Below are 22,854 nucleotides of genomic sequence, written 5' to 3'. Positions count from 1 at the left end.
TGCTGACTATTAAATGAAATTTCTACCATAATCATTTCAGTTTTGAATTTTCTGAGATTTGTGCCTTTTTTTTTTTTCAACTCTTTTTTTACAGGAACTCGTTGGTAGCACAAGTCGGCCCACGACTGAAGTCACAGCAACTCCTGGTACACCAGAGGACGATGATGTAAGTTGCTTGTATTCTTGTGATGTCAATATTTTACACAATAGTGTTCTTTTAGTTGGAATTGAAGTCCGCACATTGTCATGTTATAAAAGACCTGTGACAGCACAGGACTGTCTGGACGCAGTGTTCTTGTAAAACAGGAGCTTACATTTTAAACGTTGATGAAGCAAAGTTGTGTGTGTTTGGTGGGGGATGGGCATATCACAGTCCTGGATTATGAGGACAGGTCTTCCTGAATGTATTTATCGATACTAACGTTGATGAAGCAAAGTTGCATGTGTGTTTGGTGGGGGATGGGCATGTCACAGTCCTGGATTATGAGGACATGTCTTCCTGAATGTATTTATCGATACTAATGTTGATGAAGCAAAGTTGCGTGTGTGTTTGGTGGGGGATGGGCATGTCACAGTCCTGGATTATGAGGACATGTCTTCCTGAATGTATTTATTGACACAATAAGTCGCACAAGTTGGTTATGTGTTAGATTTGGGCTTGTCATGGTCAATGAATAACAAACTAGTTTCCAAACCTGGAAAGTCAGGAAGTTTAGTAACATGCTCTGTGAAAGTAAAAGGTTTTCTTGTGTGTTATGCCATGTTTACAGCAATATTTTACCATTCTTATGGGAAGGCATGCTTTGATGAATTATGTATTGACTAAATGTGACTATGAACAGTAATTGTGTTCCATTTAATCGAGACTAGGAAGTATTTCAGGTTTGTCCTGGTTTGACACAAAAGCACAATTCTTCAAAAAAAACACTTTTACTTGGGTAGAGTTCTATTCCGATACTTTTACTTAAGTAAATGAGTTGCTCTGTATGTGTAGTATTACTTGAGTAAGAAAACTGAGTACATCACCCACCACTAACATGTTGTTCAAACGTTTGTAGACATTTGAGAAACACTTGCATTTCCTCTCTTTAATTGCAGACATGCTGTCAAGAACCATGTACAGCACAGTCCAAGAAAGAGTTGCCCAGCTCAGCACAGGAGCAAAAGGCAAGCTTTTAGTCCTGGTTTAGTCTTAGTCTTGGTTTAGACCTGGTTTAGTGGTGGTTTAGACTTGGTTTAGACCTGGTTTAGTCCTGGTTTAGACCTGGTGGTTTAGTGGTGGTTTAAAAAGAACACTATTGTGTATATCTTTCCTGATAATAAGTGGGTGATGTATTAGTAACAAAATGATGCCACATACTTTGATAGAAATGAAAATGATCACCCTATAGAGGGGGGAAATCAAAGACACCCCAAAAAAGAAAGTGAAAAAATGATGCAGCACACTGGTCCATTTTGCTAAAATGTCATTGTGGCAACCCAAAATGATTCTCAGTAGTTTGTGTGGCCCCCACGTGCTTGTGCGTATGCCTGACAACGTTGGGGCATGCTCCTAATGAGACTACGGATGGTGTCCTGGGGGATCTCCTCCCAGATGTGGAGCAGGGCATCACTGCGGTACCTGGACGCATGGAGGAGATTCCAGGAGACAGGTAGTTACTCCAGGAGAGCTGGACAGGGCTGTAAAAGATCCTTCAACCCTCAGTAGGATTGGTATCTGCTCCTTTGTGCAAGGAGGAACAGGATGAGCACTGCCAGAGCCCTACAAAATGACCTCCAGCAGGCCACTGGTGTGAATGTTTCTGACCAAACAACCAGAAACAGGCTCCATGAGGGTGGCCTGAGGGCCCGACGTCCTGTAGTGGGCCCTGTGCTCACTACCCAGCACCGTAGAGCTCGATTGGCAACTACACCACTGGTGCAAGTGTGCTCTTCACTTATGAAGAGCACAGGGCGTACAAGCACGCAGTACAAGCACAGTTATATTATGTTGAACACGTCAGTATCACCATTACTTGTTAATTTTTCATTTCAATGTGCTTTTAGTGTGCTCAAAATCATGGCACAAATCCTGCTTTCTCAAGAGGAATTCATCACTGGTATGTACATTTCCTTCTCTTCCATATGAAATTTGAACATTTGAGTGTTGGATTGTGACTTACACAGCAATATTTTTATTTTTTTTTCTTATCTTCTTTTGTTTTGTTTTGTTTTTGGCTGTGCAGGATGTTGAACCTGATGACCATGACTCTCTAAATAGTAGTGACGGCTGTGGATCAGATGAAGACTATGTGCCTAGCCCGTCAGTCAGTAGTGATGCATCCGGCCCTGAAGATCTCTCATGTACCAGCACTGGTGTACCAGCATCAAGAACAGATAGTGATGATCTGTCTGTCTGTAAAACTCATCCAAGCCCACTCCATCGTATGGCTCGTGCAGCTAACTTGGTTTCTTCTAAGCAAATTAGGAAGAGAGTGCCACAGCCCATAGACCGCATGAGTGAGGAGGACAGAGATGCCACAACCTCTGTTGAATTTGGCATTGAAGAAGACATCGTTCCTGATCGTGAATCTTCTGATGATGATCCAACCACAAGCAATACCCAGAGCCTTCCAACAACTTCAACAGATTCACAAGCTCCTAAAGGGTCTTCTTGCACAAAAAAAAATTACTGTTACGTTTGTAAGACACCTCAATCGAAAATTGCTCGTCACCTTAAAAAGCATGAAAAAGAAGAACCCGATATTGCTGAAGCATTTTTGCACCCAAACAACTCCAAAGAGAGAAAAAAGTTACTTGAAAAGTTGCGGAACAAAGGCAATTATGAACATACGTAATCAAGAAGTTCTCACAAATAACGATGGCTTACTGAAAGTAAAAAGAAAATCAAAACAATCAAAAGACTGTAAATACCAAAACGTTTGTGCAGTGTGCATATTGTAGAGGCATGTTTATCCGTAAAGAGCTGTGGCGCCATTCACGGAGGTGCCCTTTTAAAACAGCCTCAGAATCTGAAGCCACTGGTAAAGCAAAATGCTTGGCTCTAGCTGATATTGCAGAGTCAACATGTGCCCAAGCAATTTCCCCTTGAGTATGGAAGGTTCTTAAAAATATGAGGCAAGATGAGGTAGCATCTGTAGTTCGAAATGATTTCCTCATACTACAACTGAGTCAGTTTCTCTACAACAAGCATGGAACTGATCTAACAAAGTTTGAGTATATGAGACAAAAGGCTCGAGAAATGGGCAGACTGTTGTTGACCTTGAGAAAAACAAACTCTATTTTTAGGTTTGAAGATGCTACAGTACAAGACCAAAAAACTTCTATAAAGTCATTGAAGCTGTAAGAACAGTTGCTGGTTATGATGAAGAAAAGACCTGTTATCGCACACCAAGTCTTGCAATGAAATTGGGACACTCGCTCAAGAAGATCAGTGGCATTATTCTCTGTAGGGCCATTGCAGCAGAGGATGAACAGATGATAAAAGCAGCAGAGCGATTCATACATCTCTGCACAAAAGAATGGACAGGACTTGTTTCCCACATGGCACTTGGTACTTTGACCAAATCAAAGTTTAAGAAACCATCTACCTTACCATTCACAGAAAATGTTCAGCTTTTTGCACCAGTACCTGGAGAAGAAATCAGCTGAGGCTGTTGAAAACCCGAAAGAGCGGGAGTCTTGCTCAAATAATTATCTTCAACAGACGTCGCGCAGGAGAAGTCTCAAAAATGACACTCGAGTCTTTTGAAAGAAGAGATCAGACTGAGCTCCATGAGGACATAGCTGCTGGCCTCTCGCAAGTTGAGCAAAAGCTAGCCAAGCACTTCAGCAGGGTAGAAATTATAGCCAAAAGAGGGTGAAAGGTTGCCGTTTTATTGAGTCCTGAGGTCCTCAGAGCAGCAGCACTTATTGCAGACAAGAGAGACACATGTAATGTGCACAAGGATAATCCCTTCCTGTTTGGACGGACACAGTGCCCCTCCACTAGTTACTTTAGAGGACAGGACTGCATCAGGAAGTTTGCATGCATGTGTGGTGCAAAGAATCCTGAATATCTCAGGTCTACACATCTTCGCAAGCATGTAGCAACATTGTCCCAAATACTCAACCTCAAGGATAATGAGCTGGACCAACTTGCCAACTTTTTGGGACATGATATTCGGGTCCGTAGAGACCATTATCGGCTGCCAGAGGCAACTATAGAAATTGCAAAAATCTCAAAACTTCTACTGGCAATGGAGAAAGGATCACTTGCAAAGTTCCAGGGAAAGTCTCTTGATGAGATTGAGGTTGAAGGTATGTGATGGTATTTTTTTTATTTTTTATTGAATATCTAAATACCGGCTTTCACAATATCAAATCTAAATATGCATTAAGGTTTTGTTTTAGTTGCCACGAATTCATAAATATAAAAACATGCATAATGTCCAAACTTGACATAACAATGTTTTTTTACCTTCAATCTTGCTTTTTATTAGATGAATTGGACCCAGAGCTAGATGAGGGTGAGCTGGATGATGAAAGTGATGAAGATGACGACAACAATGATGGAAATGATGGTGGCGGTGGACATGACAAGGACAGTGGACATGATGGCGGTGGTGGAGATGAAGACTGTGACCATGACGGTGGAGTCGATGACAGTGGTGGAGATGACAATGGGTCTGATCATGTCCTTGGACCAAGGGGTATGTACTGAATATAGTCGAGTATGCATGAATGATGAATTGTGGTGGGAAGACCATATAGAAAAATACTAAATGATGAAAATCAACATGCTGTAGCTTCCTCTCGTTGCGTTAAAGGTACCACAAAGGTATGAAATAAAGTTTAAAAAAAATTGACACTGTAAATAGACCAAACAATGTGCCAAAAGGGGTTTTGCTTTTTGACTACTTTAAGTGTATAATGGGGCCTGTATGAAGAAGGGACTTTAACATACAAAGGATATGTTCATTTTTTATTAAATTTGCCACATAGGTATGTGTGCATAGGTATCCAGACTGTATCAAAATAAGGCAATCATTAGTTATTACTTTGCGAATCAAACTTTAGGAGGATACAAATGTAAGTAGTTTGATTAATATGTTTTAATTATTTTATAGGAAAAAGAAAAAGGATGAAATCGACCGAGGATAAGACCAAGGTTTTTCTTTTTTTTTTCCCCTTTTAAAAGCTGTAATAAAGGTTCAGAGGGTTATTACCTCCACCAGGAGGTTATTTTTTTGCCAGGGTTTGTTTATGTGTCCTTCTTTTAGTTAGCAACATAACTTGAAAAGTTATGGACAGATTTCCATGAATTTTGTAGAAATGGTTGGAAACAGCCCTGATACTGTAGATTAAGTGTATAATGGGGCCTGTATGAAGAAGGGACTTTAACATACCCAGGATATGTTCATTTTTGTATTAAATTTCCGCAACTGTTCATAGGGATCCAGACTGTATCAAAATAAGACAATCATTAGTTACTACTTTGCGAATCAAACTTTAGGAGGATACAAATGTAACCAGTGTTGATTAATATGTTTTATTATTTTATAGGAAAAAGAAAAAGGATGAAATCGACCGAGGATAAGACCAAGGCTTCCAAAGGTAAGGTTTTTCTTTTTTCCCCCTTTTAAAAGCTGTAGTAAAGGTTCAGAGGGTTATTACCTCCACAGGTGCACAGGTACAGGTGCATTTGTAGTTTTGGCCGTTATCTTAACTCTAACCCTAACCCTAACTGCTGGAGACTAATTAGTTGGCCAGCTAGCAATGTTGACACACAAACGACAACTGAAGACCAGCTTTTCACATCCACCTGATTACAGGAACTGATGTTATATCTTTATGCTATGACAAGTATAATTTTGTTTGTAAAACGGAAAGGTGAAATCCTGCAATCTTATTGGCTGTTAGCAGCTATGAATCGACCATAACCCACTATGAAAGCCTTATCACAGCATATCACTCCGCCTCAGGGATGCTACAACGTTTCCATGACAACAACCAAATGCAGTCAAGTGCAGTGCAAGCTAATGCTAACTTACAAGAGGTCGAACTATTTTTCACAGTTATTTTTGATATGTTTTTTCATTTGATTAAAAAACTTTCGCGTATTCCTCGTTCATATTACCATCGTTGGTGACCGTTTTGTAAAAGCAATACACCACTCCAGACCGTGATATACGCTCCAATTTAACACTGCTATCTAAGCAAAACACCCCATAGCAGTGGTAAATTGGACCGTATACCATGGCCTGTTGTGCTGTATTGCTTAATTTGAAAATATAATTCAAAAATTGGAGTTTTTTTAGATGTTCTCACAAAAGAATTTCTTGGTTCCCCAGGGCAAAAAAATCTGTTGGCAATCCAAGCTGAGGTGACCAATTGAGAAGAGGTGTTCAACGAGAATTATGAGCAATTGCTCAGTTGGTGGAAAATGTCATGGAAAGTTTTGATAAAAAAAAGTCTATATCTGCGTTGATGAATGCAAATATGATGAAGCTATGTGGCGCACTCTTTAAGAGGTAAATAAATGCCTTATTTTATCTTATTTAAATTCCCCCCCTTTACTTTTGAATGACTGGGGGCGGGTCATTCTTCCGCATTTGCATGGTATTATCAACTGCAATGACAAAATGCAAGTGGAAAAGACAAGTACAAAACAGGAACAACAACGGCAAATTGGAAAAAACAAAGACAATACAGAAAAAACAAAGACAAAATAGTAAAAAAATATGACTATTTGCATTTTTTTTTTATTATTGTTTTTCTTTGTATTTCCACATTTGTATACTTTTGTGTTATTGATTCTCTTTGTATTTCCGCACGTATTCCCTTTTAATTTTGGCACTCCTGTGATTCCATAGTATCAAGCCCAAATGTATAAATCATTTCAGTCCACATACATTCTGTTTTACTCCTGCCTGAGGGAATCAAACAGGTTACGAATTGCATTGTTTAGTTAAGAAAATTTGATTTTTGATGAAACAGTAACAATGAATATATACATTCCTATGTATTAACATCCTGCGCATTTTGTTTTTATTTTTTATTCATTTGACTTATGTTTTTTTATTTGAATTGCCCGGCACATCTCAAGCTCGCTTTTTTCCCCCTCCACCCAAACTATGGAAATTAAATCCAAGCTTATACCTGATGATGCCATGAATGACTTAAAAAACAACAGTTCTTTCCCTTAAATAGCCTTCAAGCCTACACAGGCTCACTGGAGAGCAGAAAAGGAAAAATACATTATGTAAACTACAGCTCCAGGGGAGCTGACAGACTGAGCCATTAAGTTGGCTACTAATTGCATCACACCAGCAGCAACAAACGTGCCACATGGCTTCATGAACTTGATTAAAGACTACATATGCACATCCACAGCAAATATTACAATATTTATCTAATAACTGCCCCTGAAAGAGTGGGGATATCAATATTAAACTGAGGCTCCATGAGTGGATGCTTCGGCAGAGGAATACAGAAGAGACGGTTGGATGGTATGTTATGGTCTATGGTCCCATGGGCTGCACTTCCATCTTCTCGCCTAGACAATATTTCCAAAGAGAGGCGTTAGAAAATTATATCTCGTCCTCCCTCCCATCCGGTGTCATCCGCCCCTCTTCTTCTCCGTTAGCTAAATCTCTGAAGCCATGCATTGATTACCGCGCACTAAATGACATCACCATAAAGAATATTCACTTCACTTCTTGATTCAGCCTTCAATTCTCTCCACACTGCTAGATAATTTCACTAAATAAGACCTCTGTAACACATATCATCTACTTAGAATACGGGAGGGGGTACAAGTACTTTGAGTACTTGTGATGCTATGTGGACTTACCAATGTCCCCGCTGTCTTTCAAAGTTCCATCAATGATGTCCTCCGGGATATGCTCAGCTGCTTTGTTTTTGTTTATCTGGATGATATTCTTATTTTTCCCCCCACATTTGAGTTACACATTCAACAAGTCCGTTTTGTCCTCCAGCGCCTTCTCAAACAGGCAGAAAAATGTGCTTTCCACGCTGCTTCTGTCCCTTTCCTGGGGTTCATTGTGGAGGAGGGTCAACTTAAAGCGGATCCAGCTATAGTCCAGGTTGTGGTCGATTGGCCTACTCCTACATCAAGAAAGCTCCTTCAAAGGTTCCTGGGCTTTGCCAATTTCTATCGCCACTTCATTCACAACTTCAGTCGGGTTGCAGAGCCATTGACAAATCTTACATCCACTAAGGTACCGTTTACCTGGACTCCAGAAGCCAACACCTCGTTTGTAAGACTCGAGGTTGATGCATCTGACTCCGACGTGGGGGTCGTCCTTTCCCAGCGTTCCTCCTCTGACCAGAAACAGTACCCCTGCGCCTTATGCAATTACGACATTGGTAATAGAGAGCTGCTTGCTGTGGTTATGGCCCTGCAGGAGTTAAGGCACGGGCTGGAGGGGTCGGAGGTAGGGGTCGGAGGTGCCTTTTGTCGTTTACACCGACCACAAGAACAAGAACGGCCCAATGTCTCAACCCCCAGACAGGCACAATGGGCCCTCTTTTCACACGATTCAACTTCACCCTGACCTTCCGCCTGGGCTCTCAGAATGGCAAGTCAGATGCATTGTCCAGACTTTCTTCTCCCCCCTCAGAGGGGGTGAGGAAGGAGACCATTATCTCTTAGTCCGAGATGTTGGGGGAGTTGCATTGGGACTTTTGACAGTCAGATGATGGAGGCCCTCAAGGACATCTCTCCCCTGGAACGTTGTTCCGAAGCTGCGTCCTGAGGTCCTATGCTGGGCCCACAGTACCAAACTCGCCTGCCATCCAGGTGTCACTCGCACAATCTTCCTCCTTTCGCAACGCTTCATGGTAGTTTCTGACTGCATGCACCGTTTGTTCCCGGACGAAGAGTCAAAACAAGCAATGCTTATTTTTTTTTGGCAAAAAAAATCCCCAAGGCTGCTGGCCGTAGCACCATTTCTTCATTAGGATTTCCATCATCCACCCTTTACTGTTTACTTCCACAACAATTTCTTCCGGAAGTGTTTCTTTTGGCATTGTCATCAGCTTAAAAATAAAAAGTTTTTGTCTGGATGCTGTGCAGGCCGGAACACGTGAAATGCGTGCTCTCATGTCCAGTTCAGCTTGACAGACGAGTCACCTTTGTTGTTAACAGTCCTAGTGAGAGGCAGGTCAAATGTCAAAGTTACCTTATCCATATTTATGTCATCTGGTCCCATGGAATTCTCGGCTATCTTTGAGTGTATATCCGGAATTTTCTAACCGTTTCCTCGTAGTTGGAAGGGAGTTGTTGACACAAAGTCGTGGGTGCCCTGATGGACAGTCCTTTTTGTCTCATAAATCTGAGACACCAAGATGGGCCACCTATAAAATCTTCAATCTTCTTTTCGGGGGCGATGATTTGGCTTTTAGTTGGATCTGCACAGTGGAAACACCTCGGCTATCCGCTCTCTGTGTATTTACCCAGTCTTCAAGCACATCTTATAGTTCAGGCCATCTACTTTTCTTACCTCTGAAAGCTTTTACTGTATTTTTGCTTTGCGTCAGCTTTTTATGTTGACGTCTCCAATGTCTCACCATACATTAATTTATGCTAAACTAAAGCGAAGCAGCCCTGTTTCCTACTCTGACAGCCAAATCAATCGTCTTTAACTTGAAAGCGGCATCATATGCGTTTCGTAGCATTTTCCATGATGGAACATTGTGTCACTGCGCATGTGCAGAACGCGTCTACATCTGGGCACCGAGTCTACATTCCGATACAGTAGGTAGCAGTATGCAACTAAACTTTGTTTGCGAACCCTCCATAAACAAAACAAAGAAAAAGAACGTGTCTACATACTGTACATACAGTACTGTGCAAAAGTTTTACATAGGTATGACAACATGCTATAAATTAAGAATGTTTTTAAAAATTGAAGTATTACATTTATTTCCATCAATTAACAAAAGGGAAATCTAAATCAAATCAGTATTTGGTGTGACCACCCTTTGCTTTCAAGACGGCATCAATTCTTCTCGATAGTCTGTACAGCTGGTGGGTTGCTCCAAACATCTTGGAGAACTTACCACAGATCTTCTGTGGATGTAGACCTTGTGAATGTGCAGGTCACAACAACACAAGTGTTTTGGAGTTGTTGGATTGCGTATTAGCTGAGTTTTGATTAGTTTGCTTGCGTCACCAAGTTTCACTTATGTTTCCGGGTCATGTGATTGTTGTTTGCAACTGTTGCTAAGTGGTTGTTTGTTGTTCAGTGGCAAGTAAACAGTTTAGAGTTTATACCATTTATCCTCGGCTCCTGTCTCATTCTGAATCACATCTCCACATTTGGTGACCCTCGACATGAGTAATATGCCATGTGTGCCTTCATCGAGTTCTGCCACCTAGCGCTACGGTGCATACAAGAAAACCTGTTGTAAATGGAATAAGTCTTCTAAACGTGCATTTTGAAGAAATCTTTGAGTGAGTACAATGTTTTTGCTAAATAATGCTATATTGGTGTATTTTGGCATTAACTATACATTTTACACAAGTGATTAAATGACATACTAGTTTATGATATTCACGTTAATATGCCAAAAATGTACTCAAATAGTGTTACGTGCTTAAACATTAGTTTAAAAGACAGGTAAAATACACACTGAATCCACACACTACGGGATGAAAACGAGGGCACACATCTCATCACACTAGTGCCACTTGATGATAACGAGGCAGCTAACGTTGGTGCTATCAATGGCAGTGACGGTTAAGTTGCCCTACTTTTCTTGACAGGCTCTGAAAAGTCCAAAATAGTGTGATATCTTGCAGAGGGTTGCAGCACTCTTAAAATTGCCAAGCTTCATCAAACAATCAAGCGTTTCATTCAAAATAGTCAACAGGATCGCAAGAAGCGTGTGGAAAAACCAAGGCGCAAAATAACTGCCCATGAACTGAGAAAAGTCAAGCGTGCAGCTGCCCAGATGCCACTTGCCACCAGTTTTGCCATATTTCAGAGCTGCAACATCATTGGAGTGCCCAAAAGGACAAGGGATGCAATACTCAGAGACATGGCCAAGGTAAGAAAGGCTGAAAAACGACCACCACTGAACAAGACACACAAGCTGAAATGTCAAGACTGGGCCAAGAAATATCTCAAGACTGATTTTTCTAAGGTTTTATGGACTGATGAAATGAGAGTGAGTCTTGGGGCCAGATGGATGGGCCCGTGGCTGGATCGGTAAAGGGCAGAGAGCTCCAGTCCGACTCAGACGCCAGCAAGGTGGAGGTGGGATACTGGTATGGGCTGGTATCATCAAAAATGAGCTTGTGGGGCCTTTTCGGGTTGAGGATGGAGTCAAGCTCAACTCCCAGTTCTACTGCCAGTTTCTGGAAGACACCTTCTTCAAGCAGTGGTACAGGAAGAAGTCCGCATCCTTCAAGAAAAACATAATTTTCATGTAGGACAATGCTCCATCACACGCATCCAAGTACTCCACAGCGTGGCTGGCAAAAAGGGTCTAAAACAAGAAAAACTAATGACATGGCCTCCTTGTTCACCTGATCTGAACTCCATAGAGAACCTGTGGTCCCTCATCAAATGTGAGATTTACAAGGAGGGAAAACAGTACACCTCTCTGAACAGTGTCTGGGAGGCTGTGGTTGCTGCTGCACGCAGTGTTGATTGTGAACAGATCAAAACACTGACAAAATCCATGGATGGCAGGCTTTTGAGTGTCCTTGCAAAGAAAGGTGGCTATGTTGGTCACTGATTCGTTTTTGTTTTGTTTTTGATTGTCAGAAATGTACATTTGTGAATGTTGAGCTGTTATATTGGTTTCCCTGGTGAAAATAAATAATTGAAATGGGTATATATTTGTTTTTTGTTAAGTTGCCTAATAATTATGCACAGTAATAGTCGCCTGCACACACAGATATCCTTCTAAAATAGCTAAAACTAAAAAAGCCCCACTCCAACTTCCAAAAATATTCAGCTTTGATATTAATGAGTCTTTTGGGTTCATTAAGGACATGGTTGTTGTTCTATAATAAAATTAATCCTCAAAAATACAACTTGCCTCATAATTCTGCACTCCTTTGTATGGTATACCTTGAAACTGGTAACTAGCCCATGCCTAGATCAGTGTTCTGTGGGGGCCATGCCATCACTTCCAGGATTTTCTGTTCTTCTTTACGCTGAAGCTAGTTCTTCATGACCATGTCTGTATGTTTGGGGTCATTGTCCTGCTGCAGAATCAATTTACTGCATGATGCATAAGGATCTGCCTGTATTTCTCAGCATTGAGGACACCATTAATCCTGACCAAATTTCCGACTCCATTTGCAGAAATGCAGCCCCAAACTTGCAAGGAACCTCCACCATGCTTCACAGTTGCCTGCAGACAGTCATTATTGTACACTTTCTAACGCTTTGGGGGAACAAACTGCGTTCTGCTCCAGCCAAATATTCAAAATTTTGACTCATCTGTCCAGAGCACCTTCTGCCATTTTTTTCACCACAATTTCTATGTTTTTGTGCATAGTTGAGTCGCTTGGCCTTACCATTCTGTATCTGTACACCCATCTAAATTATCTGTATCCGTATCTGTACTTGGAGTGGTCGGGGGAATAAACCAGAAGTGGGCGTGGTTTAACCAGAAATGGGTGGGTGCTTAAATCAATACATTATTTTAAGTCTGATATTGACATGGATTGATCAGAAGTTGCTAAGTTTATTGTTTATTTGAAAACTATTTACAGAACAGACTCAAAATTGAGATTCAAATTATGTTTTTGATCACAAAGGAAAAGGAACACTTTTAAATGATCTGAGTGAAGTTGATGATTCATGCAAACATCCAGTGATGGCAAACAGGGATGGCAATCCTCACAGGGCTACAAATGACACCGAGGTCAAAAGATAGTGTAGTCCAAAACAGAGGAGAACCAAATAAAATGGATGTTCCTTCAACATACAGTAGCTGCAAATTTCCAGTTTCATAGAAGGTGGATGTAGATATCAATACCATCGACAATTGCATCCCAATGTATGGCAGAAACAACACCACACCTGTCATCTTCGTTAAGTTAGCAGGGTTTCCGCTACATGATCGTGGTGGCCCGTCACTACAAAATAAAAGCCGCCACACCTTAAAAATGAGGGTTTATTTCTAAACTTGAAAACAATTTTAAGTAATATACTGTGTTGTAAATTTAAGTAATATATACTGTATTTAATGACAAAGGAGCACACTGAGTGGAGATGTGCTTTGTAAATAAAGTGCCATTTAAATGTTGGCAGTCACATACAGTAAAACACAAATACCTAGTGCTGCAAGTTGGATACACCTGTGTTATCATAAGCCTGGACTCTCAATTCATACTGTTTATATAGGACAGATTTCTAACAAAAATATTTAAATTGTTATTTTGTTATTCGTGTTATATTGAACTAAATATATTATTGAATAATTAAGTTCTCATGTATTCGTATAACTATAAAACAGGCAATCAAATTAAATTTAGGTTTGTGTCAAATAGTACAAAATGTACTTTTTTACTAGTCACATAACCACAAAAGGAGTTTCGGCATTCACTTAAAGTGCTCTCAGCAACTTTGCCATTAAATTAACAGTTTTGCAATATTCTTAGTTAATGTCCTGCTGGTTGTTAAAAAACGTTGAATAAATAAGTAATAAAAATTGCTATTTGTCATTTAAAAAAAACAAACAAACATGCAGACGCAGCAGCAGCACAACACAGCAGCGGCAGTCCACCCGCCCATGCAGCCCACCACCATAGCTTCAAAAAATCCTAGGGGAAATCCTGAGTTAGGGAATTCAAAACTGCACTGCTGAAACAGGGAAAGAAGCTGAGAGGCACAAACGTCTACATGAATGAGCATGTGACAAAACGTAACGCTGACATCAAGAAAGCCCAAGACTTGAGAAAGCAGGGAGATACAAAGTACGAGGAGCACCAACGGCAAAATCTACATCAAGCTAAATGGAGCACCACTAGAAGCAAGAGTGCTTCTTGTCAAAGATATGAAGGATCTGGATACATTTTAAAGATCATATTACCATGACAACAAGGAAAATGGAGGATACAACCCACAAAGAAAAATCTATGCAGTTAGGATTACCTTCAATAACATTGGACATTTGATATCATCTTTGCAAGGGCCTGCTCAACAAAATCACTGGAGTTAGGAACTCATGTATCTATATTCAGGAAAGACAGCAGGACGTGGATCCGGATATCAACAGGGGAAAAGGAAGAACTTTTGTATTTGTTGTTGTATTTGTATTTATTTATGTACAGTCAATAACGGCCACTAGAGGGAGTCTGCAAAAGTGGCCGCTATTGACAGGTGGCCTACAGTTAATCCTACCCCTCATCAGTTTCACATCAGTTGCAATACATTTATTCACCTCTTGTTCTTCCAAGTGTAGTTTGTAGGTCTACATGACAATGTAGTGCAATCATAGCCAAGGTTTTTACTTACTAAAAGGAAGCTAGAGGCTTAATAATAACTGATAACTGATAAAATACTTCATTTAAGTACAACCGAACTCAGTTTTGCGCCCGCTGCCGCATGCATGCTAGCATATGTTTTTTTTTTTTTTGTAGCGTCGCTGGGAGCACGTCCTGTTCCCAGCCTACTTTGCGGTAATGTTTTGGTGCAAATGCTCTTAAAGTTACATGTTTGACTAGGAAATAGCGAGCTCAAAAGAAGACGGCTTTTTTATGTGGAACAACTGACAGTTTGTGTGGATCTTGTGAATGATTGTGACTGAGCTAGGACTCGGTAATTAAAGTCTACACACGACGGCTTCATTGATTGAAAAACAAAACTTTTTCGTGCATGAAGCTTCTACTTCAGTTGGTAATTTGGCTGCTATATGCAGTCAGATATTGACCAAGGGAGACAAAATGGGCGGCTACTGGCTGCGTTGGACAGGTGACTGCTATACACAGGGTCTATAACATGTAAATTTGCTGGGGGGGATTTTTCAGTGGCTGCTATAGGCAGGTGGCCCTTCTATAAAGGTGGCCGCTAAGACAAGTTTGACTGTATTTATTTATTTATTTATTCTTTTCTTTTTGCTTAAAAAAAGAGTTAAACAAATAAATGAATAATTATTATATTAAATTCTTTGATTGTTTATTGGAAGAATGAGTAAACAGTGAATTAGTGTATGCTGAATACAGGAAGTGAACATATGTATTAGAAATTGATGTGATACGTAGAGTGGGTAGGATAAAATAAGCTCTGCTTCTTCCTACTCCTTTTCGGACATGTGGAATTATGAATTGCAAAATGAAGCACTCAATGTAAACGGTATGCATGTTCAAAATAAATTAAACTATAACCATTTCCTGATTGAATACAGGGCAGAAACCTAAGATGAGACTGCCGCAAACGTGGATGATGGCGCCTGCCAGTTTCTGTTCATTAGCAAGCCGCCAATAATCTAATGTTGCAGAAACAATTGTTATACACCATGACTTTCTACAGCCTGTGTAATGTATTTAATATAAGTGTGACATGATTGATTTTGTTGATATAAATAATAAAATACAGTATATAGCAACTTCTAAAGGGAAGGGGGCGGGCTGGAAGGCGCTTGTCATTGCCGTCCTTCCATAAAGAGGCAAAGCCAGCGTCTTTTTTTTTGACAGCAGTACAAGCTGGAGCAGCAACTCGAATGCGTTGAAGGCATTTTTATGCTCTGCTGAATGAATGAATGAATGAATGAATGAATGAATGAATGAATGGGTTTGACTGCAAAGATGGATGATTATCAGACTTTTACAACAACGTATCAGTTTTTCCTGGATAATGATGGCATATTTATCCAAAAGGTAAGATCATAAATGTTTTTCGTTAACTAAATAAATAGGACTAAGAAGTATTTGAAAACATTTTTTTAACAAAAAGTGAAATATTCTCTTTTTCTTGTTATTTTGTTATGTAGTGAGCAACCGAAGCAACATAAAAAAACAAAACCTCAAAGCAGTGTAGTGCCTCCCCAGCCATGAACCTCACTCCACGTCACTGATTAGAATCCACTCATGTTTGGTGGTTCTCGTGCTGATAACGTCAAAAATCTGAATCATGATACTTGAGATATAGCCATGCACAACACTCCACTGGCTTTCAGTCGTTACCAGGGCAACTGCTGATCTGTAGCGGTCGCCACCTCTACTGTTTTTTTATGGGTGTTTGACACACATATTTCCTTTATCGACCTCAAGGGAAAGTAAAAAAAAAAAAAAAAACGTTTCCTTATTTAAACAGATAATTGAGTTGACAATTAAGTAATTAAGACAAAATAATTATTCTATTTTCTTGCAAGGATTACACCACACAAGAATCAGAACACACATGCAGGCATTAGTCAGGAAACAGACTGCAGCATCCCTGCAGAAACTGTTGCAACTGAAACTGAATCAACAGCAGCCCATCAACACTATTTTACCTCAACTTCTTCAAAACACAATTATTCATCAATCAGGTCCATACAATCGGCAGCATTCTTAATGATAATTACAATATTTTATTGTTACGCCCATTCCTTGTTGAAACACATAATTGTAAAACAGCTGCTAGAAAAATGAATGATAAAAACTCACTGTAGTTGAAGCCAAGTTGTAAACAAAGTGTTCTCACCCATAAAGTAGGTGACTGTCTTGCACATGGCCGCCCCAAAGATGAAATCCTCCAGTATGTTGGGGATAAGCGTGAAGGGCATACAGAAGATGGCCATCATCAGGTCACTGAGCGCAAGCGACAGCAGGAAGGAGTTGGTGACTGTTCTCATGCGCTTGTTGAGAATCAGGACAGTGATGATAAGGAGGTTGCCAAAGACACTGATGAGGAAGATGAGCGTGTAGAGCAGAATGCGCACCGAGTCCGTCTCTAAGGAGAGAACATGACCACAGCATCTCATTTTGATTGCATTTAAAAATATATACTGCTCAAAAAAATTAGAGGAACACTTCAAAAACACAGATCTAAACGAATGATCTTGAACATCTTTCCTGATATTAAGTGGGTGATGTATTAGTAACAAAACGATGCCACATAATTTGATAGAAATGAAAATGATCACCCTATAGAGGGGGGAAATCAAAGACACCCCAAAAATGAAAGTCTCCTAATGAGACTACGGATGGTGTCCTGGGGGATTTTCATTTCTATCAAATTATGTGGCATCATTTTGTTACTAATACATCACCTACTTATTATCAGGAAAGATATTCAAGATCATTTTTCCCCCAGTTTAGATCTGATGTGTTTTCGAAGTGTTCATTACATTTTTTTGAGCAGTAAATTATATGATATATATATATAATATGTTAACATTATATAACAAAATAAGTTAATGTGCTTCAGTCCAGAGAGGAGATGAAGAACAAAGAATAAAATGCCAAAAGGAAACTGGAATATTAACCTCTCCTGAGAAAAAAAAATAGAAATAGTCTTTCTTCTTCCGCATGCAGGTTAACATGTATGTCTGACAACCATCGCATACTTAACACTAATATGGGAACAGTTTTGGGTAGACAATAACAATTTAATAATTTTGCTGGACGATAACCAACAAATTATTGCTGATATATGATATTATTGTCAACATTATTTTGAGGCCATTTTTTCATGAACGTAATGATAATATATTGTATAACAATGCAAGTACACTGTATCAAAAGAAATAAACTTTAATTTCCCAAGAGTATTTAACATTGTAATTGTAATGTCAAGAGTTTTAAAGTAAAATTAAATGCGCGCGGAAACATGATGTAAAACAATAGCTCCCCAAAGTGTATTGATTAGAACAAATAGATCTGTAGAAAAGCAAAATGTAATGCATATCATGGACACTACGCCATATTTCTGATTTTGAATCAGTCACTTTTGTTTATGTCTGAAAATTGACAAAAAAGCTGAGAAATGACCCGGAAATACTCTGAAGTTCACATTGTGTGTTAACGCAGACGTCAGCTCATTTGCATATATGCTTTCTTGATTCACTTTTAGCAACTTTGTGTGTGGAATATGCTTTTTACGTTTAAGAGGTGTAACATTTTGTCTGAGTTTGGTCAAAGTACATGTTTTGGATGCAGTAAAATGAAGGGATGTGCGATATTGTTTTTTTTTTTTGCCAATAACCGATATGCTGATATTGTTCAACTCTTAATTTCCGATAAATTGATTGATGCCACCTACCTCGACTCCTGTCTCGTTGTGAATCGCATCTCCACATTTGGTGACCCTTGAAGTGGGTAAAAATGTCGATTGACAATGAGTTCGCTAACGCTGGTGCTGTCTGCACCAGCACACCCACGTCTGTGATGTCAACATATCCAGCCCAGTGACGACTGCGAGGAATAACTTAGGACGTGACAAAGTATTTCCAAGTAATGCCGCCCCTTGATGCCTCGATGACGGCAAGTACTGAAGCCCACAGGCCTACATGCAGCAGTTATTATTATCGGTTTTCATTATGGGGAAAAACCTGATATAGAGATCAACCGATGTTACATTTTTATGCCAATATCGAGACGATAATATTGGCCCACCGACATCCCTAGTAAAATGCGTTTGGTGTGTTATACTTCCGGAATCGCGGCAGCTGAAACATAAGTTCTAGTGGTGTGTATTCATTCATTTTCTGTGCCGCTTAATTTTCATTAGAGTGTTGGAGGTATGCTGGAGTTTATCCCAGCTGATTTTGGGCGAGAGGCAGAGTACACCCTAGACTGGTCGCCAGACAATTGCAGGGCACATACTGTATAGACAATCAACTATTCACCTATGGACAATTCAGAGTCGCCAATTTACCGACTGTAACATGCATGTTTTTGGAATGTGGAAGGAAACCGGGGTACCCGGAAAAAAACGATGCACGGGGAGAACATAGAGATGTCAGAGATGGAGGCTGGAACCGCGATCTTGTCATCCATTCTGTTTGGTATAGACAGAGGAGGAAAACAAACACCCATGCTCATGTTAATATATCGAGGCCAGCAAAATTTAACTAGTTCATTTATATTTGTCGTGCGTTTAATTGATTTATTGATTATCGTGACAAGCCTCGTTTTAGGGAAAGGAGACAGAGAACATTTTGTTGCTCAATAGGGAAGTAAGAGTCCAGAGTCATTAAATCAACAGATTAAAGTTTCCTCATGTCAATATTTGCCATCAAAGATGAAGCAAAACAGCCTCAACAGGGCTAAGCACACTGCTTTAGGAAGCATTTGTCAAACCGGAAAAGGGAGATTAAAATTAAACATCCGTCTCTTGATTGAGATCAATATTTATACACAGGGTTTTTTTCAAAGACAGTAAAACCATGTTTCATGGTTGTAGAAGACCTATTTCACAGGTTGATTCCAAAGCACCACCACACCAGCATCATCATCATTGAGCGCAGGGCAGCACGGACACGGCCTTTTAGGGGCACTCCGCAGTCACCATCAATCTGTTTGAGAGTGAAAGCATGTGACAGGACGAGGTCGAGAAAGGCTGAGCATTGCGCTGACTGAGCACGCTGATTAAAGTTGGTGACGAGGCAGAAGTTCAAAAGTCTGCAGCAAAGCCTCCAGACACATTTTGGCACAGGAACTCATTCTGCACTGCAACCCGTGCAACAAAATTTTAACATTTAACCAATTTTTAACCAACCATATTCAACCATATTCATAGCCACTGTCATTTGTAAATGTACTATCAGTTTTATAAATTTTTTATTTGACTATTATCAGAAAATTCCCCAACAGATATGACCTGAAAAGGCATGTGTGTGTGTGTGTGTGTGTCTGTGTGTCACTCATTCAGCTCTTACTCTTCTCAACCAAATAATCTAACAGACATGATGAAATTTTAGAAAATAAAAACATGGACATAAAAAACATTATGTCATAACAAGGCCACCACAGTTTAATCACATTTCCCCTTCAATAATTCTGTATAAAAGTAAGTGTGCTTGACTCATGTGTTACTGTAATTTGCAATAACATCATAGAAACTAGCTGCTACACAAATGTCACCCTCTCAATCTCTTGTGGTAGTGTGAAGGGAAAAGGGACTGAGAAACAGCACTACAGTATGTGGATTCCCACAGGGACAGCACTATGTCGACTCCCCCAGGTCCTGGGCAATTGACTTTGTTTGCATTGACTCCTCAAGTATGACAACTGTGCGTCATCTATAAATGTTTGTACATGACAAACAAAAGCACATGGCCCAGAGTGTTGACATGGAACATTTTAGCATGATTGCTCGACACACTTTATGTCTGATTGAATGATTCTTACTTCAGTCATGGTCAGCTACACCATTATTCTTCTGCCTCACAGGTAGCAAAGTTTCAACACCTCATGTTGTTTGGTTTGATCTTTAAGAGAGGATGAAAGAGGCTTCATAGCAGACCACCAGAGATGATCGGAGAACCTTCTACCTTCTAGGATTATTCGGTGATGAGTAACACGTACACGATTAGTGAGGTTTTTAAGTGTGGTAGCAGCAGTACAAAGATGCTGGATCATTCCTATGGTGTCAGGGAAAGTGGTTGCTCCCTGCTCCCACCAGAGATTTGGAAGCACGGAGGAGCAGCACTGCACTCCAAATTTCACAACCTCTTCCTATACTGCTGGGAACAGGGAAAGCTACCGCAAGACCTCAGAGATGCTGTTATCATCACCCTGTACAAGAACAAAGGGGAAAAGTCTGACTGCTCAAACTATCGGGGTATAACGCGTCTCTCATCGCGGGCAAAATTCTCCCCAAATCGACTGGTACCAGCTGCGGCAGAACTCCAACTCCCAGAGAGCCAGTGCGGCATCAGATCGAACAGAGGTACCACTGACTTGTTCTTCGTGCTCAGACAGCTCCAAGAAAAATGCCATGAACAAAACAAAGGTCTATACGTTACCTTTGTAGACCTGACAAAGGCTTTCGACACTGAGCAGAAAAGGCCTGTCGCAGATCATGGAGCGTCTTGGCTGTCCCCCAAAGTTCCTCAGCATGGTTATGCAGTTGCATGAAGATCAGCGTGGTCAGGTCAGACACAGCAAGGACCTCTCAGAACGTTTCCCGATCATCAACGGTGTGAAGCAAGGCTACATCCTCGCACGAACTTTCTTCACTATCTTCTTCAGCATGATGCTTCAACGGGCCACAGATGACCTCGGTAACGAAGATGGCATCTACATTCGATACCGCACTGATGAACTTACGATGCCTACAGGACCAAACCAAGACCCTAGAGAAACTGATTCGGGAGTTACTCTTTGCTGATGATGTCGCCCTCGTAACCCACACAGAGACTGCCCTGCAACGTGTAACATCTTGCTTCGCAGAGGCATCCCAGCTCTTCGGTCTCGAAGTCAGTTTGAAGAAGAGGTTCTCCATCAGTCAGCCCCACAGGAAGCGTACTGTCCACCACACATTACAATTGGTGTGACAAAACTGAAGGCAGTCCAACAGTTCACCCACCTGGGATGCATCATCTCCTCTGATGCAAGAATCGACAAAGAGGTGGACAACAGACTGGCAAAGGCAAGCAGTGCTTTCGGCAGACTTAATAGTCGTGTCTGGAACAACAAACACCTGAAGAAAGCCACAAAGATCAGCGTGTACAGAGCCGTGGTACTAACCACCCTCATGGGTCATGGTCATGGGTCACTTACAGGCGCCACCTACGACTCCTGGAACGTTTCCACCAACCGTGTCTCCGTTCCATCTTCAGCATTCACTGGAGTGACTACATCACAAACACTGAAGTACTTCAACTAACGGGCATCACCAGTATCGAGGCCATGCTGATGGAAACGCAGCTACGCTGGGCAGGGCACGTCTCCAGAATGGAGGATCACCGCCTACCCAAGATCGTCCTCTATGGTGAACTCTCCAAGGGGCACCATGACAGAGGAGGACCAAAGAAGAGGTACAAAGAGTCTAAGAAAAAATCCCTGTCTACCTGCCACATCGACCATCGACAGTGGTCAGTCCTAGCTGCTGACCGAGGGGCTTGGCGGCGCGCTGTCCGCCAGTCAGTCTCCTCCTTTGAGAGCAACCGTAGGGCTGCCATCAAAGAGAAGCACAGTAGGAGAAAGAAGGTTCTAGCCAAGAAGGTTAACATTATTAATCCATTCCAGAAGGGCAGACTCATACCAAAATGAACTATAACCAAAGCAAATTTTCCCATAGAAAATAATGTAAATCCAATTAACCCCTTCCAGAAACCCAAAAATGCTATTACAAAAGAAAATAATGCAAAAATAATTGACCATTTAACATCACTTGTACCTAGTTTTGTTGGAAACCCCCCCCCCCCCCCCCCCCCCCAACATCAATTAACAAAATAACACACAATACACATTATTCTGCTGCAACCACAATTTTCAAAAATGTAAAAATATAAAATTATGTAATATTAAAAAAAAAAATAAAACAGTGGCAGCAGTGATATCGCGGAAGTGCGCCGGCAGGTAAGGTGTCTCGGGCCATGTGCTATGTTTGACTCCGGCTGCCGCGAACATGCTACAGTGAGTTTGAAAGCGTACGTTTTGTTGTTGGAACCGTAAATGAGTGTTATGGATGTAAATGAGACAGGCAGAAATATAGAGTGTCACCCTCAATGCGCTGCCCGGTTGTAGACTGTTACCGCGGAGTGAAGTCTTGCACCCTTGTCTCAGTTATGTAATCATCTCTCTACAACTCTGATATAAACAAACGCTACTGTCCTAAAATGGTGCTCGCAGCCCAAAATGCATTGGGCAATCACGTGCAAGTATCGTGAGATTTCGTCTTGGGCTGTGATCCAATATGGCAGCATAAACAAACCGGATGGTATTTTGGATGCTAA

The 22,854-nt window shown here is 40.8% G+C and overlaps 1 protein-coding gene and 1 long non-coding RNA gene across 4 annotated transcripts in view; one reads left to right on the top strand and one right to left on the bottom strand.

The window, feature by feature from the left end:
* The window catches only part of cckbra (cholecystokinin B receptor a), a 76,071-nt gene that overhangs the window by 29,245 nt on the left and 23,972 nt on the right, over positions 1 to 22,854 (bottom strand). The window contains exon 2 of one of the 2 annotated variants that reach the window (XM_054797036.1): positions 16,653 to 16,901. The exons of the other annotated variant lie outside the window; for it this stretch is intronic. Coding sequence (XP_054653011.1) covers positions 16,653 to 16,901 — 249 coding nt within the window. The remainder of the gene's footprint in view (positions 1 to 16,652; positions 16,902 to 22,854) is intronic. 2 annotated transcript variants of the gene reach the window in all.
* On the top strand, positions 93 to 22,289 carry LOC129192749 (uncharacterized). 2 transcript variants are annotated; one of them, XR_008573483.1, is made up of 6 exons: positions 93 to 166; positions 2,047 to 2,099; positions 2,226 to 4,299; positions 4,482 to 4,691; positions 5,545 to 5,595; positions 6,333 to 22,289. It is a non-coding gene; the product is annotated as an uncharacterized LOC129192749 (long non-coding RNA). The 2 variants fall into 2 exon arrangements; XR_008573482.1 differs by having other exon boundaries at positions 103 to 166; positions 1,099 to 2,099.

The sequence above is a fragment of the Dunckerocampus dactyliophorus genome, chromosome 1 (genome assembly GCF_027744805.1).
Source record: "Dunckerocampus dactyliophorus isolate RoL2022-P2 chromosome 1, RoL_Ddac_1.1, whole genome shotgun sequence".
Classification (NCBI taxonomy): domain Eukaryota; kingdom Metazoa; phylum Chordata; class Actinopteri; order Syngnathiformes; family Syngnathidae; genus Dunckerocampus; species Dunckerocampus dactyliophorus.
This window is presented reverse-complemented; position numbering and strand designations above follow the sequence as displayed.